The sequence below is a fragment of the Theropithecus gelada genome, chromosome 17 (genome assembly GCF_003255815.1).
Source record: "Theropithecus gelada isolate Dixy chromosome 17, Tgel_1.0, whole genome shotgun sequence".
NCBI classification, from domain to species: domain Eukaryota; kingdom Metazoa; phylum Chordata; class Mammalia; order Primates; family Cercopithecidae; genus Theropithecus; species Theropithecus gelada.
Window position 1 is genome coordinate 63,821,719 of NC_037685.1, and position 15,748 is coordinate 63,837,466.

The 15,748-nt window shown below is 43.7% G+C and overlaps 2 protein-coding genes across 2 annotated transcripts in view; one reads left to right on the forward strand and one right to left on the reverse strand.

Moving 5' to 3' along the window:
• Positions 1-728: 728 nt before the first annotated feature.
• Positions 729-9,254, reverse strand: ZAR1L (zygote arrest 1 like). Its single transcript, XM_025364793.1, has 4 exons — positions 8,577-9,254; positions 7,943-8,035; positions 6,112-6,186; positions 729-1,051 (listed from the first exon to the last, which is right to left on the reverse strand). The coding sequence occupies exons 1-4, from the start codon at positions 9,228-9,230 to the stop codon at positions 908-910; spliced, it is 966 nt and encodes a 321-aa protein (XP_025220578.1). The 5' UTR covers positions 9,231-9,254; the 3' UTR covers positions 729-907.
• Positions 9,255-12,797: 3,543 nt separating this feature from the next.
• Positions 12,798-15,748, forward strand: part of BRCA2 (BRCA2, DNA repair associated) — an 86,356-nt gene continuing 83,405 nt past the window's right edge. The window contains exons 1-2 of the mRNA XM_025363964.1: positions 12,798-12,980; positions 13,738-13,843. Of these exons, the coding sequence (XP_025219749.1) occupies positions 13,777-13,843 (67 nt within the window). The 5' untranslated portion in view covers positions 12,798-12,980; positions 13,738-13,776. The remainder of the gene's footprint in view (positions 12,981-13,737; positions 13,844-15,748) is intronic.

A 15,748-nucleotide genomic window follows, 5' to 3' on the forward strand; every position in this document is an offset into this window, starting at 1 on the left:
AACTGAGAATGTGTCTGCACTGTTGAAAGCCCCTCATGGGCTGTCATTTGCTTAAACATGGCCTTGAGAACCCTTTGTGATCAGAGCCCTGTCTTCTGCAGCCTCATGCCCCACGTCAGTCCCAGGGGGATCCTATTCCTCAGCCCCTCAAGGCCTTTGCTCCTGCTGTTCCCTTAGATCAAAACCATCTTCTCCCAGCTCCCTTCATCCTGCAGGTCTCAATCTCATGTCACCTCTTCCCAGCCACCTTGTCTAAAAGATTACTCTCATAGCACCCTGTTTCCTTCATGGCATTTATCACATTCTGAACTTGAGAAGTATAAATGTAATTGTGAAAGCATGAAGCAAGTCCTACTCTACCTGGTTTAAATCCTGGCACTCTGCTCTGGCCTCTGTGTGCCTCCATCTCCTCAGCTATGAAAAGCTACAATAGCTCCTACTTCATATGGCTGCCGTGGTGAGTTATAGCAATGCACGGCACATGCTAAAGGCTGCTTCAGCATTTGCTATAGTTGTGCATACTTGAAGGAAGGACCTTGCCCCTTCATCATCTCTATATATAACACTTAGAACCAGTGCTTAGAACATCCGACTTATACAAATTTGTCAAAAGAATGGCTATTTTTCTTCATTAGTTCCCCTTCATATAAGTGACAGTATCTACCATTTCCCAATGCCATATATTGATGTTTTCACACTAGGATCACCAATTAATGTGGCTTCATGGTCTAGTGCACATGCATTTATTTTATTCTATTCACATTGTACAATTGTTACACAACCTACAAAAAGTACAAAAGCCTAGCCGTTTTCCAATGCCAGGTCAGAGCCAAGTTGCAAAAAAGGAATACAGCACAGTCAGTTACAAGAAGAGCTCAGAGGTCCTGTACAAGTCACACTGTACAAGTTACATCACATGTTTAAAGCTGTAAATATTGCCACAGGAGAATCTCTTGTCTTTGCAGCGACCACACAGTTCTTGTCGATGAGGCCTCCTTAGATCGATGTGTCTTTTCTTTTGAGGACAGGAACAATGAGACTTTGAGCAGGTCTTTAGGAAACAAGGAAGAGTTTGGACACTAAATGATCGGTTTAGTGTTTCAAATGTAATCCTCAAATCACAGTACTGCTCCCTATTACCCTGTCCCTGAAATCTTCATCATCTGAGTCCTACACGAAGGCCAAGACCAAGTTGTACAAAATTACTTGTATCATATTAAATGTCAAATATATTTTCAAGATGATCACAGAAGATATTCAAGAGAATACTGTGGAGCCAATCAAGACAACATAATGTAAAAGAAGAATTTAAGAGTTTTGTAGAATTTCTTCACTCTGTAGATTTTTATATTTGTAGCTGAACCAGTCAAGGCAACATAGTGTAAGAGAAAAAAATTAATCAAGAGTTTTATAGAGTTTCTTCACTATTTAGATTTTTAGATTTGTAGGCAGGTCAGGGTGAGTGGCAGTGGGTAGGAATTAAGTGAACATTTAAAAAAGACTAGAGCGGATGTTCTCAACCAGGGGTGATTTTACTCCATCTCCAACCCTAGTGGATATTTGGCAATGTCTGAATATATTTTGGGTTGTTAAAACTGGGAGAGAGGCCGGGCGCGGTGGCTCAAGCCTGTAATCCCAGCACTTTGGGAGGCCGAGGCGGGTGGATCACGAGGTCAGGAGATCGAGACCATCCTGGCTAACATGGTGAAACCCCGTCTCTACTAAAAATACAAAAAACTAGCCGGGCGTGGTGGCGGGCGCCTGTAGTCCCAGCTACTCGGAGGCTGAGGCAGGAGAATGGCGTGAACCCGGGAGGTGGAGCTTGCAGTGAGCCGAGATCGCGCCACTGCACTCCAGCCTGGGCGACAGAGCGAGACTCCGTCTCAAAAAAAAAAAAAAAAAAACTGGGAGAGAGGGGTATTCTGGAGGAAACCAATGTTTCTTTCCAGTCGTGCCCAGTCTTTACTAGGATATAAAACAGTGCCTTTCGACCATTATCTCATTTCTGTCTTCCAATAATTAAAACTAATATCCTATGGAAACTGGTACATTACCCTGGTTCCATCCCCCCAACCCTGCCAATCTTTGACATTGATAATCACTGTTCTATTTTCTACATGTCCCATAGCCACAGGGAATAAGTCAAGATGTACTTTTTTTTTTTTTTTTTTTTTTTGGAGACAGAGTCTCACTCTGTCTCCCAGTCTGGATGGAGTGCAGTGGTGAGATCTTGGCTCACTGCAACCTCCATCTCCTGGGTTCAAGCAATTGTCCCTGCCTCAGCTTCGTGAGTAGCTGGAATTACAGGCACTCACCACTAGGCCCAGCTAATTTTTGTATTTTTTAGTAGAGATGGGGTTTCACCATGTTGGCCACGCTGGTCTTGAATGCCTGACCTGAGGTGATCTGTCCGCCTTGGCCTCCCAAAGTGCTGGGAATACAGGCGTGAGCCACCACGCCTGGCCAAGATGTACCTTTTTGTATTGTGAAAATAGATATTTTTATTATTCTAATTGCAGTCTTAAACATGATTTAATCAAACTGTTCTGTTGAAGAATATGCCTCCTTATAAGAAAATTCTAACAAATAAAACTCACATGGTGTTTACTATGTGCCTAGCACTCTCTTAAGCACTTTATATATATGAATTCATTTAATTCTCACAACATCCTTACAAAGAAAGGCTCAATAAAATAAGGATTTACCCTAAAGGTAGATTTCTGCTTCTGGAAATGGTGGATTAGGTAATTCTAACTAAGTCTGCTGGATGACTACAAAAGCTGAGCTAAAAATAACTATTTGGATCACTGAGAAATTATCAGAGCATTAGAGATGAAAACTCAGAAATAGGTGAGTGCTTGATATCTGGGACTGTTTACTCTCACTATAGATTTTTCACATGTGATAGCTAGCACTCAATCAACAATAACTAGGTACTGTATATGAGGAGACAGAACAACATACTTGAAAGCCAAGAGGACAGCAATAGACTCACAGGGTATTGAGTTAATGGAGTTCTCTGACACAGATTTTAAAATCACTAAGTGCTAATATGTTCAAGGAAATAAAACTAATATTTCCAGCAGAAAAATTGAAGTTTTCTTCTAAAGAAATAAAAATTCTGGAACAGAAAAATACAACAAATAAAATCAATAGTTCAATGGATGTTTTAATCACATCCATTAAAAAGAGCTGCGATGAGAAATAGAAATGGAAGATGGTTTAGTAGATAATATTCAGCCTAAAGCAAGAAGAGCTAAAAGCATAGAAAATACAGATAAGCACAATAAGCACATAAGAGACAGAAAGAAATATGGTGCAAAGGTCTAGTATGAGTAATTGGAAGAAAGAAGGAATAGGAGCAGAAGTAACATTTGAAAAGATAACAGTTGATAATTTCTCAAAAGGACTTAAAATCTTCAAGCTGCAGTTTCAAGAAACACTGTGAAACTCAAGCAGGACAATTACAAAGAAACTACAACTAGGCATATCATTGTAAAACTGCTGAAAAACCAAGGCAAAGAGAAGTAAGCAAATTTAAGAAGGGGAAAGAGAAGAGAAGATTACTTCAAAAGAGATGCAGTAAGAGCTACGTTGTTTCATAGAAACAATGAAATTCAGATCCTTAAAGGGCATAAAGAACTATTTCCAACCTAGAAATTCTATGCCCAGTGAAAATATCTCTTAAAAAGGGGCCGGGCGCGGTGGCTCAAGCCTGTAATCCCAGCACTTTGGGAGGCCGAGACGGGCGGATCACGAAGTCAGGAGATCGAGACCATCCTGGCTAACACAGTGAAACCCCGTCTCTACTAAAAAAATACAAAAAACTAGCCGGGCGTGGTGGTGGGCGCCTGTAGTCCCAGCTACTCGGGAGGCTGAGGCAGGAGAATGGCGTAAACCCGGGAGGCGGAGCTTGCAGTGAGCTGAGATCCGGCCACTGCACTCCAACCTAGGCAACAGAGCGAGACTCCGTCTCAAAAAAAAAAAAAAAAAAAAAAAAAAAAAAGGTATCCAAGGCTGGGCATGATGGTTCATGCCTATAATCCCAGTACTTTGGGAGGGCGAGGCAAGTGGATAACCTGAGGTCAGGAGTTCGAGACAAGCCTGGCCAACACGGAGAAACCCCGTCTATACTAAAAATACAAAAATTAGCCGGGCGTGGTGGCATGCGCCTGTAGTCCCAGCTACTGGGAAGGCTGAGGCAGGAGAATCACTTGAACTCAGGAGGCAGAGGTTGCAGTGAGCCGAGATCATGCCACTGTGAGATGAGATCATGCCACTCCAGAGGTTGCAGTGAGCTGAGATCATGCCACTCCAGCCTGGGTGATGGAGCAAGACTCTATCTCAAAAAAAAAAAAAGATATCCGGACAAAATAGAATTTGTCACCTCCAGACCAATACTATGGAAAACATTAAATTTCAAGTCAAAGGAAAGTGGCCCTAGAAACAAGAAGATACAAAGAATAACAGAAATAATGTGTAGCTAAAACTAAATGAATACTGAGTATACACAACAATCTTATAAAATTTTAAATATAAGTAAAATAAGTATACAATAATAGCATATAAGTTAGGATGTAGTTAGAGTGTTCTGGAGTCATTGCATTGTCTGTGAAAGGCAAGATTAGGCCAAGCGCAGTGGCTCACGCCTATAATCCCAACACTTTGGGAAGCCAAGGCGCGTGGATCATGAGGTCATGAGTTTGAGACCAGCCTGGCCAACATAGTGAAACCCTGTCTCTACTAAAAATACAAAAATTAGCCAGGCATGGTGGTGGTGGGCCCCTATAGTCCCAGCTACTTGGGAGGCTGAGGGAGGAGAATCACTTGAACCCGGGAGGCGGAGCTTGTAGTGAACCAAGATTGCACCTGCACCACTGCACTCCAGCCTGGGCGACACAGCAAGACTGTCTCAAAAAAAAAAAAAAAAAAAAAGGCAACATTAACAATTTAGACTTTGACAAGTCAGACAGTCATGTTTTTTCTATGGTAACCATCAAAAGGACATTAAAAAATGATAGAAAGGAAAATGAAATATTAAAAAAAATTCAAGTGAATACAAGAGAAAAGAAAAAGGGGTGGAGTAAAAAGAAAATACATTTAAACCCAGTTTAATAAGTAGTTATATCGAACATCAGACTGAGAATGTCAGACTAGAAAATCAGAGGATGAATCACTTATAAGCTAGTTTTCAAAATATCATATATTTTATTTATTTATTTATTTATTTATTTATTTTTGAGATGGCGTCTTGCTGCGTCACCCAGGCTGGAGTGCAGTGGCACCATCTCGGCTCACTGCAACCTCCACCTCCCATGTTCAAGCAATTTTTCTGCCTCAGCTTCCTGAGTAGCTGGGACTACAGGTGCCCGCCACCACGCCCGGCTAATTTTTGTATTTTTAGTAGAGACGGGGTTTCACCATATTGGCCAGGCTGTTCTCAAACTCCTGACCTCATGATCCGCCCACCTCGGCCTCCCAATGTGCTGGGATTACAGGTGTGAGCCACCACGCCCGGCCCATTTATTTCTACTAATTATAGAAAAAGAAGAAATATTGTTAACTAAGGACTTAGATTTAAAAACATATTGATTACAAAAAGCAAGTTAAGGATCTCACCCAATTCTGTGAATTTCTAAACATTGGAGACACCATAGAATCCAGTCAGAGCTCTGATACTATCCATCTAAACTTGGGAAAGTTATTTTTGAACTTAGCGTTCAGATCTATAAAATGGAAATAACATCTCCCACAAAGATTAGATGACAGGAGGTAATGCATGTAAAGCACTATCTCAAAATGTGGCATGTAGTAAACAATTAATAGCAGTTACCTTTTACATTACTACATTCTAACTATGCCGAGGGTGTCAGAGGACAAACACACACACACCCCATAAGGCAACTTGAAATAGTGAATCTTCCCCTCTTTCCCTTCCAAAAAGATGCAAACTAGAATTTATGCTTCCATTTTTCTAAAATATAATATTTCAAACATACAGAACACTCCTATACCAATATCCAGCTATATCAAATCCTAACATTTTGTCACAGAGGCTTCATTTTAGGAATGAAACATTATAGACACAATGGAAGTGTTTCATATGCTCACCTGACATTGGATTGCTTCTACTCGATAAGGGTTAAAACTCTTTTGGCATTTACAACAGAGTTGTTTGAAATAAACCTAAAGAGAAACATTTTTTTTCAAAATACAAGCTTTTATACATACCCACACCCTGCGGAGGCTCCCAGTTCTTAATTTCAGTAATCCATTCCCTTGCCTTGTATCTTGCTTTTACCAACCTCTACCCTTGAGGTTTCAAGGTATACTAGTTCTTACTAATCACTTTTTCTTTGAATCTAATTTTCCTTACCCGTAAAATTGGAATAATAACCTCCGCCTCCTGGGTTCAAGCGATTCTCCTGCCTCACCCTCCCGAGTAGCTGGGATTACAGGTGCCCGCCACCACACCTGGCTAATTTATTGTCTTTTTAGTAGAGACTGGGTTTTGCCATGTTGGCCAGGCTGGTCTCGAACTCCTGACCTTAAATGATCCACCCGCTTCAGCCTCCCAAAGTGCTGGAATTACAAGCCTGAGCCACTGCACCCAGCTGGAATACCATTATTAATACTTACTTTTTCCATAGTTCTGAAAACTCCCCAATAATGTACACCAAGTACCACAGTAGATACTCAATGGGAAGTGGCTGTCATACTTTTTGTCCTTGTCTTTTAGCTCTTACATGTTTCATTTTTCAGTATTTCCCGGCTTAAACTTTAAATTACTTGTGGTTACCTATCAATACCACCTGCTTTCAAGGTTTTGTGCAATTTCCTGTGCACATTTTCTCCCTGCCTTGCTTGGTAAACTCTTCCTCCTATTTATTCTTTAAAATCCTGCTTGGACATCAAGCTGTCTTCCCTCAGACAGGGCTAATCCCCTCCTTCCTGTGCTATCTCTGTACTGCTTCCATATGAAGGATGCTACTGCACGTATTGCCAAATTACATTTTGTTTCCATCACTCCTATCAAAATAAATTCCTTGAGAACGAGTTCTATGTTTTGTTCTTTGTATCCTAGTGCCTTGGAATGTTTGAATTAAACTCGTTTTTCTTCTGGCAAGAGAAGGAAGTAAATTGAACTTCAACTTTAAAAATCTATTCCCTCTCTAGGTCTCTAGTAAATAGCTCGTGTGAGAAGTCAGGTTTTCATCCGGAACTCAATGCCTCTTTGCCCTCTCTCTCCACAGTCCTTTGGCCAGTAAGGCAATTTCTAAACATGCGATAGTACAGGGCGTTCACACTCAAATGCAATAACATCGGGCCATGTAGACTGTTGCAAAACGAGGTGCACAGGGCGAGGAAAAGAAGAGGAAGCCTCAGGGGCAGCCTGCTGTTCTCAGTCTCAAAGAAGGGTCTCTACTGACCAGAGCCTACGGGATTCATGAAGATAAAGAAATGCAGAATTTCATGTGAAGTCTTTTCCAATCCTAATATGTTGGCAATTAAATTAGGAAGGGGGCAAAGGAAACCTTAGGCGTAGCCTAAGTCTCTTACTGGCAAATCTTTACAGTAAGTTTTTTCACTTATTGCTCCACCTTGTGGACAAACAGTGGAAATTTCCTAGCGCTAAGGCCCAGACCTATTCCAAGCACACCAACTAAAAAACGGTTACAAAAACTTCCAGCGTACACAAGGACAAAAGCTCATCTAAGTAACCTGACATTTTGTCAACTATAACGCCAGAGTATGGTTCGGAAACTCGGGTCCGATTCAGTTCCATTCGTTCACTGAGCACTTCCGGTACACTTGGCACTGGGGATGCCACCAAGATCAAGACAAGACTGTGACAGTCATGCTCCCTCAGGAATCAGATTCTTCCTCGCTTAACGTCTGTGCCCACCCCATCCTCCTCTCACCTCCTACTTATTTTACTTACCTTGTTCGTTCCGGAAATGCACCACACGTAAGCACTCTCCCACCTGGTCTTACAATCTTTACAGTGAAAATAGCCATATTTGGGTTCCAAAAACTGAAAAGAAAGAAGAAAAGTACTTTACCGTCATGCAAGGGGAAAAAAGCCAGATCCTTCTTTATGACTTTGTATAAGGAAAAAAAAAAATGACTTCTTTAACCTCACTTGTATCTATTCTCAAGACTACTGCATTAATTCAGTTTCTCATCTCTCATAAAGATTACTCTGGGATTCTTTTTGCTGCCGTCTTTGGTACTTTTCCAATCCATTTTCCACAATGCTACCGGCACAATCTTCCCAAAACGAAAGTCTGATTTCATATATCACAGACTCGAAGCCCTTCTTCGTCTCCAAACCCCCCAGTAGCAGTAGTTGCCAGACTGTTGGTTTTCACGGGCTTAGTTGGGTTGGCACCTATTTTACCCAAAACTTACCAAACATACAGGCCACGTGAAATGCATATTTTCAGAGCTCCCTCTCCTTCACCAAGTACATGGAAGAACAGAGAAAAGATTTTGCTCTTATTGCCCCCATAGATGGAAAAGGAGGGAGAGGATGGGGCAGGTCGAGGACTAAGAAGAGGGAACAGAGGATCCACCTGGAAGTTGGGCCTCCGGAGAGGCTCCGTGGCGGCGTCTCCCGGCACCTGCTTGCTCTTCGTTTCCTGAAGGCACAGGGCGTCTTTCTCCCCCGATTCCTCCGGCTGCCCAGGTTTCTCCGGCCTGTCAGCTTCTGACCTCGGTGGTGATGGCTGCGGCTGGCTGGCCTCCTCAGGGCCTGGGAGCGCCTTGCTCTCCGCGTGGTCCCCATCTCTCCGCAGGCGGATCAAGCTCCTGCGGCCGGTGCCAGGCGAAGTGACCCCGCAAGCTGGCAGGGCCTCCCGGGGGTCTCTGCCGTCCCAGGGGGAGCAGCTGCTGAGGGTGCGAGGCCCCAGCGAGCACTGCACAGCCTTGTCCACCCGCGGGCTCACCTGCACGCCCACCTCCTTGGTGTTGGGCTTGCACAGCCGCGGGCTCAGGCTGGGGTTCATCTGGGAGAGGATGGCCTTAAGCTGCGCCCTCTTGTAAGGGTCCATGCAGTAGTCAGGGGCGTTCGCGGGCACCAGCAGCCCTGGCCTGGCCAGAAAAGTGGGGGGACCCATATTTTGCCTCCAGTCGGGCTGTTTGTGCCCTGAGAGTCCAGGCTGGCCCAAAGGCACTGTGTTTCCATAACCCTGGTACAAGCCATAGGGAACACGGACAAAGCGCTCCATCCGCTCAGCAGGTGCTAAGGCGCAGCCTAATATCCTAGCCAGTTTGTTTGTGTCCTTATTTTGCCTTCCTCCTTCATCCGCCCCTTCTTTCTCCTGATCAGGTTCGTTCACATTCATTCCTGGCTTTTCCATTTATTTCAGATTCTAATGGGAGCTGCCGCCTATTACCCTGATTGAGGGAGAGAAGCTCTATCTACAGATGTCTAATTGCCACCTGATTCCTACCTAATTGCTTTTCCCTACCTCTTCAATTCACTGCTCAGGGAATCTTTTTTTCAAAGCTGTTTTTCATTTCCAGCTTATTCACACATTTGCTTTAATTAATGATTAATTCATATATTCCTGTAGTGACCATTCTAAAGATCCTTTGTAAGGTAATGTGGTAATGTTAGGTAATATTTTAAGGTACAGCCATTATGGACAACAGTATGAGGTTCCTTAAAAAAAGCAAACAGAAGTACCAGATAATCCAGCAATCCCACCACTGGGTATTTACCCAAAGGAAATGAAATCAATACCCTGAAGAGATATCTTCACTTCCTTGTTCGTTGTAGCATTACGCACATTAGCCACGTTATGGAAACAACCTAAGTGTCTGTTAACAGATGAATGGATAGAGAAATTGTGGCACGTATTTATACAATGGAATATTATTCAGCCTTAAAACAGGAGATCCTGGCTGGGCGCAGTGGCTCTCACCTGTAATCCCAGCAGCTTAGGAGGCCAAGGCAGGTGGATTCACCCGAGGTCAGGAGTTCGAGACTAACCTGGCCAACATGGTGAAACCCTGCCTCTAATAAAAATACAAAACTCAGCCGGGTGTGGTGGCATGCTCCTGTAAGCCCAGCTACTTGGGAGGTTGAGGCTGGAGAATTGCCTGAACCCGGGAGGCGAAGGTTGCAGTGAGCTGAGACCACGCCACTGCACTCCAGTCTGGGCAACAGAGAGAGCAAGACTCCATCTCAAAAAACAAACAAACAAACAAACAAAAACAGGAGATCCTGCCATTTGCAACAACATGGGTGAAACTGGGGGACATTATGCTAAGTGAAATAAGCCAGATAGAAAACTACTGCATAAACTCACTGATATGTGGAATCTGAAAAAGTCAAATACATAGAAGCAGAAAGTAGAAGGGTGGTTACCAGGGACAGGAAGTTGGGAGGGATGGAGAGAGACTGATCAGAGCCTAAAATGTTACAGTTAGGTAGAATGAATGAGTCTAGAGATCTAATTTACAGCATAATGACTATGGTACTGTATTTTATACTGGAAAATTTCAAAGAGAGATTTCAGGTCCTCTCACCACACACAAAAGAAAGGTAATTATGTGAAGAGATGGATATGTTAATTGCTTGACTGTAGTAATCATCTCACTATGAACATATATCAAAATATCATGTCGTGCACATTAAATATATACAACTTTTAGGAAATAATGGTTTTTGGGGTTTTTGTTTGTTTGCTTGTTTGAAATGGAGTCTCCTCACTCTGTCTCCCAGGCGGGAGTGCAGTGACATGATCTCGGCTCACTGCAATCTCCACCTCCTGGGTTCAAGCGATTCTCCCATCTCAGCCTCCCGAGCAGCTGGGATTACAGGCACATGCCACCACACCCAGTGAATTTTTTGTATTTTTAGTAGAGATGGGGTTTCATCATGTTGGCCAGGTTGGTCTTGAACTCCTGACCTCAGGTGATCTGTCCACCTCAGCCTCCCAAAGTGCTGTAATTACAGGCGCGAGCCACCATGCCCAGCCGGAAATAATGTTTTTAATAAAAATTAAAGCATATTGTAAATTGAATACAAATAGTACATTGAGCAGCTGCACTAGAAGATAATAAGTAAGAAACTATTATGGTAGAGCTAATGAGTGGCAAGTCCCTGGTACAAAGAGAACAAGAAACATAAAGGTATGGGGGGGTGTATATAATGAGAGAAAATGTATTTCTGAGACTTGTGTGAAACGCCACGGGTTCTCACTAGCCCACTCCTAGTGAGACACCCTTCCCCCCAAAAAAGGGGACAAAGCAAATTGTTCTGATTTATAGGGTGAATAAATCACAGGTTAGTTAAGTGTATGAAGTCAAACAGACTAGAATTCAAACCTGGGCCTTACTACCAGGCACATTACTTAACTACTTGATTCAGCATTCTCGTCTGACAAATACTGACTGATTTATAGGATTATTGTAAGATTAAACACGGTATTGCTTGAAAACCCAAAGCAGAATGCCTAACTCATAAAATGTTCGGTAAGTGGTAGCTGTTATTAGTAAGGCTCACAGACGTATTTCTTTGCGAATTAGACTTAGAGCAAAAGCTTTAGAATCTATCTGCATTAGTAAGGCCTCCTGCTACAGCTAAGGATTACTGATTATCAAACTAAAATGGTCCTTAAGGAACCAAGTGGAGCCCATCCTTTTTCTAATCCAAGGTTGCTTCTGTTTACTGCTCAAGCACCTTCTGGAAGCAGCAAAGCCCCCATAGGAGCAACTCTCACTTACTGAATCCATTTGAAGGCTTTGTAGGTCTTACAACAAACCCTATTCAGCCTTGTATTAGGCATGTTACAGAACCAACGAATTCAGAGATCAAGTCAGGTCTTCCAGTTCAGCCTGCGAGGAAGACAGGTGATCCGAATCCTAAGAATCCAAAAGATGGGGGGGCGCAGTAGCTCACGCCTGTAATCCCAGCGGTTTGGGAGGCCGAGGCAGGCGGATCACCTGAGGTCGGGAGTTCGAGACCAGCCTGACCAACATGGAGAAACCCAGTCTCTACTAAAAATACAAAATTAGCCGGGCGTGGTGGCGCATGCCTGTAGTCCCAGCTGCTCGGGAGGCTGAGGCAGGAGAATCGCTTGATCCCGACAGGCGGCAGTTGCGGTGAGCCCAGATCGCGCCACTGCACTCCTGCCTGGGCAGCAAGAGCGAAACTCCGTCTCAAAAAAAAAAAAAAAAAAAAAAAAAGAATGCAAAAGATACTACCAAGGCCTGCGGAGCGAGGTACCTAACACTTCATGAGCGAGTTAAGATGGGTTTCACAATTTTTCAAGCTTGGAAGTCTTGAACACCTGCTACCCAATAGCAGCACAGCTACAGGAACTAAAATCTGATTTCAAATAACAGCCCCGCCCACTACCACGAAGTGAAGTCATCCGCAACCACACACCGACCACTGTAAGCTTTTGTAAGATTGGCTGGCTTTAGGGAACAGGTCTTGAGAGAACATCTCTTTTAAGGTCAGAACAAAGGTCTTTCAAAGGTCCCAGGTCGTGTGCCGAAGGCGCCCACCCAAACATGACCTAGAGCAAAAAGAAAGGGATGGGGGACTTGGAGTAGGCATAGGGGCGGCCCCTCCAAGCAGGGTGGTCTGGGACTCTTAAGGGTCAGCGAGAAGAGAACACACACTCCAGCTCCCGCTTTGATCGGTCCGATACTGACGGCTGTGATGCCTGACAAGGAATTAACTTTCGCCACACTGAGAAACACCCGCGCGGCCCAGCCAGGCCTGACTTCCGGGTGGTGCGTGTGCTGCGTGCCGCGTCACGGCGTCACGTGGCCAGCGCGGGCTTGTGGCGCGAGCTTCTGAAATCAGGCGGCAGAGGTGGAACTGCTGTGGCTCTGCTGCGCCTCGGGTCTCTTTTGCGGCGGTGGGTCGCCGCCGGGAGAAGCCTGAGCGGACAGATTTGGGACCGGCACGGTTTTTGTCAGTCTACTCCGGCCAAAAAAGAGCTGCACCTCTGGAGCGGGTTAGTGGTGGGGGAGGGGAGGTGGAGACGGGCGCGTCTTCCGCAGTCCCAGTCCAGCGTGGCGGGGGAGCGCCTCACGCCCCGGGTCGCAGCCGCGGCCTCTTGCCCTTTTGTCTCTGCCAACCCCCACTCATGCCTGAGGGAAAGGTCCTTGTCCCGAAGGCAAGTTTTCGCCAAATTCGAGCCCCGTCCCTTCCCTGGGTCTCCGTTTCCCGCCTCCAGCCCGGCCTTTGGGTTCCGCCTTGCACTCAAAGGCTTACCTCCCTCCCAGCTGTCCCAGATATCGCCATCTGAAATTTCTTTAATTGGAAACACGATCACTTTAACGGAATATTGCTGTTTGAGGAAAGTGTTTTACAGCGGCTGGGCACCCTGCATCCGCCTTACTCAAGCCCCCGGTAGTCGCTGTATTCCGAAGACAGGCTGACGGGAATTATCAGGCGGCGTTGTTGTCTAACAGGAGCCCTCTGTCCCCACTAGCTACGCGTCGCTGCTTAGCGTGATTGAAACTAAATCGTATGAAAATCCTCTTCTGTAGTCGCACTAGCCACGTTTCGAGTGCTTCATGTGGCTAGTGGCACCTGTTTGGACAGCACAACTGTAAAATGTCCCCAACCTCACAGTAAGCTGTTATCGTTCCAGGAGCTGGGACTGAATTACAATTCAGATAAATTTTCCAGCGCTTCTGATTTTTACCTCGGTCACATATTAAGGGATGCATCCCTGTGTAAGTGCATTTTGGTCTTCTGTTTTGCAGACTTATTTACCAGGCGTTGGAGGAATATTGTAGGTAAAAATGTCTATTGGATCCAAAGAGAGGCCAACATTTTTTGAAATTTTTAAGACACGCTGCAACAAAGCAGGTATTGAAAATTTTTATGTAACTTTATAAATTACACCAAGAAATTGTTTTCTAAAAAATGCTTGCTAAAAACCCAATACGTCACAGTTTTGCTTAGAACCATAAACTGTTCCTTATGTATGCATAAATCCAGTTAACAACATAATCATCGTTTGCAGGTCAACCAGATGATAAATATAGAGCCTCTAGTGGATAAAGAGGAAACTGGCCCCTTGACTAGCAGTAGGAAGAATTACCAATAAATCAGAAGCATTAATGTTACTTTATGGCAGAAGTTATCTAAGTTTTTGGTTTCAGTACTCTTTATACTCTTAAAAATGATCTAGGACCCCCGGAGTCCTTTTGTTTATGTAGCTTACCATATTAGAAATTTAAAACTAAGAATTTAGGGCCGGGCACGGTGGCTCACGCCTGTAATCCCAGCACTTTGTGAGGCCGAGGTGGGCGGATCACTTGAGGCCAGGAGTTCAAGACCAGCCTGGCCAATATGGTGAAATCCTGTCTCTACTAAAAATACAAAAAAATTTGCTGGGCGTGGTGGCTCGTGCCTATAATCCCAGCTACTCAGGAGGCAGAGGCAGGAGAATCGCTTGAACCCCTGAGGCGGAGGTTGCAGTGAGCCAAGATCTGGCCACTGCACTCCAGCCTGGCCACATAGTGTGACTCTGTTTAAAAAAAAAAAAAAAAAAACTAAGAACTGAAAGTTATTAATTTACTTGAAAATAATGAAAGCTAACCCATTGCATATTATCACAATATTCTTAGGAAAAATAACTTTTTGAAAACAAGTGAGTGGAATAATTTTTACGTTTTTGCAGTTCTCTTTAATGTCTGGCTAAATAGAGATAGCTGGATTCACTTATCTGAGTCAAATCTGTTATTTTGGAAGAAGTATATGAAAAAAATTAACCTCACACAGCTAGATAGTTGAAAAAAGGAATATTTTAATAGTCTTCCTTGGTATTTTTCCTTGTACTTTGCATAGATTTTTCAAAGATCTAATAGATATACCATAGGTCTTTCCATGGTGCAACATCGTGCAGTGATTATTTGGAAGATAGTGGCATTCTGAATTATACAAAGTTTCCAAATATTAATACATTGCATTAAACAGTATTTTAAAAATGACATTCATTAACATCACCGTGGATCTCAGAACAGTCTTTTAAGATTGGGTAGAAATGAGCCACTGGAAATTCTAATTTTCATTTGAAACTCTGATTTCCTTGCAGCAACAAGCTCACTTCATTGATTTGTGAGAAAATGTCTACCAAATTATTTAAGTTGAAATAACTTACTTTGTCAGCCGTTCTTTCAAGTAAAAATGACTTTTCATTGAAAAAATTGCTTGTTCAGATCACAGCTCAATACATGAGTGCTTTTCTAGACACTATTGTACTTTAACATGCAGAAATGCTTTATGTATGCTTCCTATTTTGTCAGATTATTAAAAGAAGTGCTAAAGCATTGAGCTTTAAAATTAATTTTTACTGCTTCATTAGGACATTCTTATGTTAAACTGGCATCATTATTATTATTTTTTTTTTTTTTGAAACGGAGTCTCACTCTGTCGCCCAGGCTGGAGTGCAGTGGCAGGATCTCAGCTCACTGCAAGCTCCGCCTCCTGGGCTTACGCCATTCTCCTGCCTCAGCCTCCGGAGCAGCTGGGACTACAGGCGCCCGCCACCTCGCCCGGCTAGTTTTTTGTATTTTTTCAGTAGAGACGGGGTTTCACCGTGTCAGCCAGGATGGTCTCGATCTCCTGACCTCGTGATCCGCCCATCTCGGCCTCCCAAAGTGCTGGGATTACAGGCTTGAGCCACCGCGCCCAGCCCATTATTATTTTTTTTAATAAGGACACACAGTGGTAAGGAATATAATGACTACTAGTGTTAGTTTGGTGCCA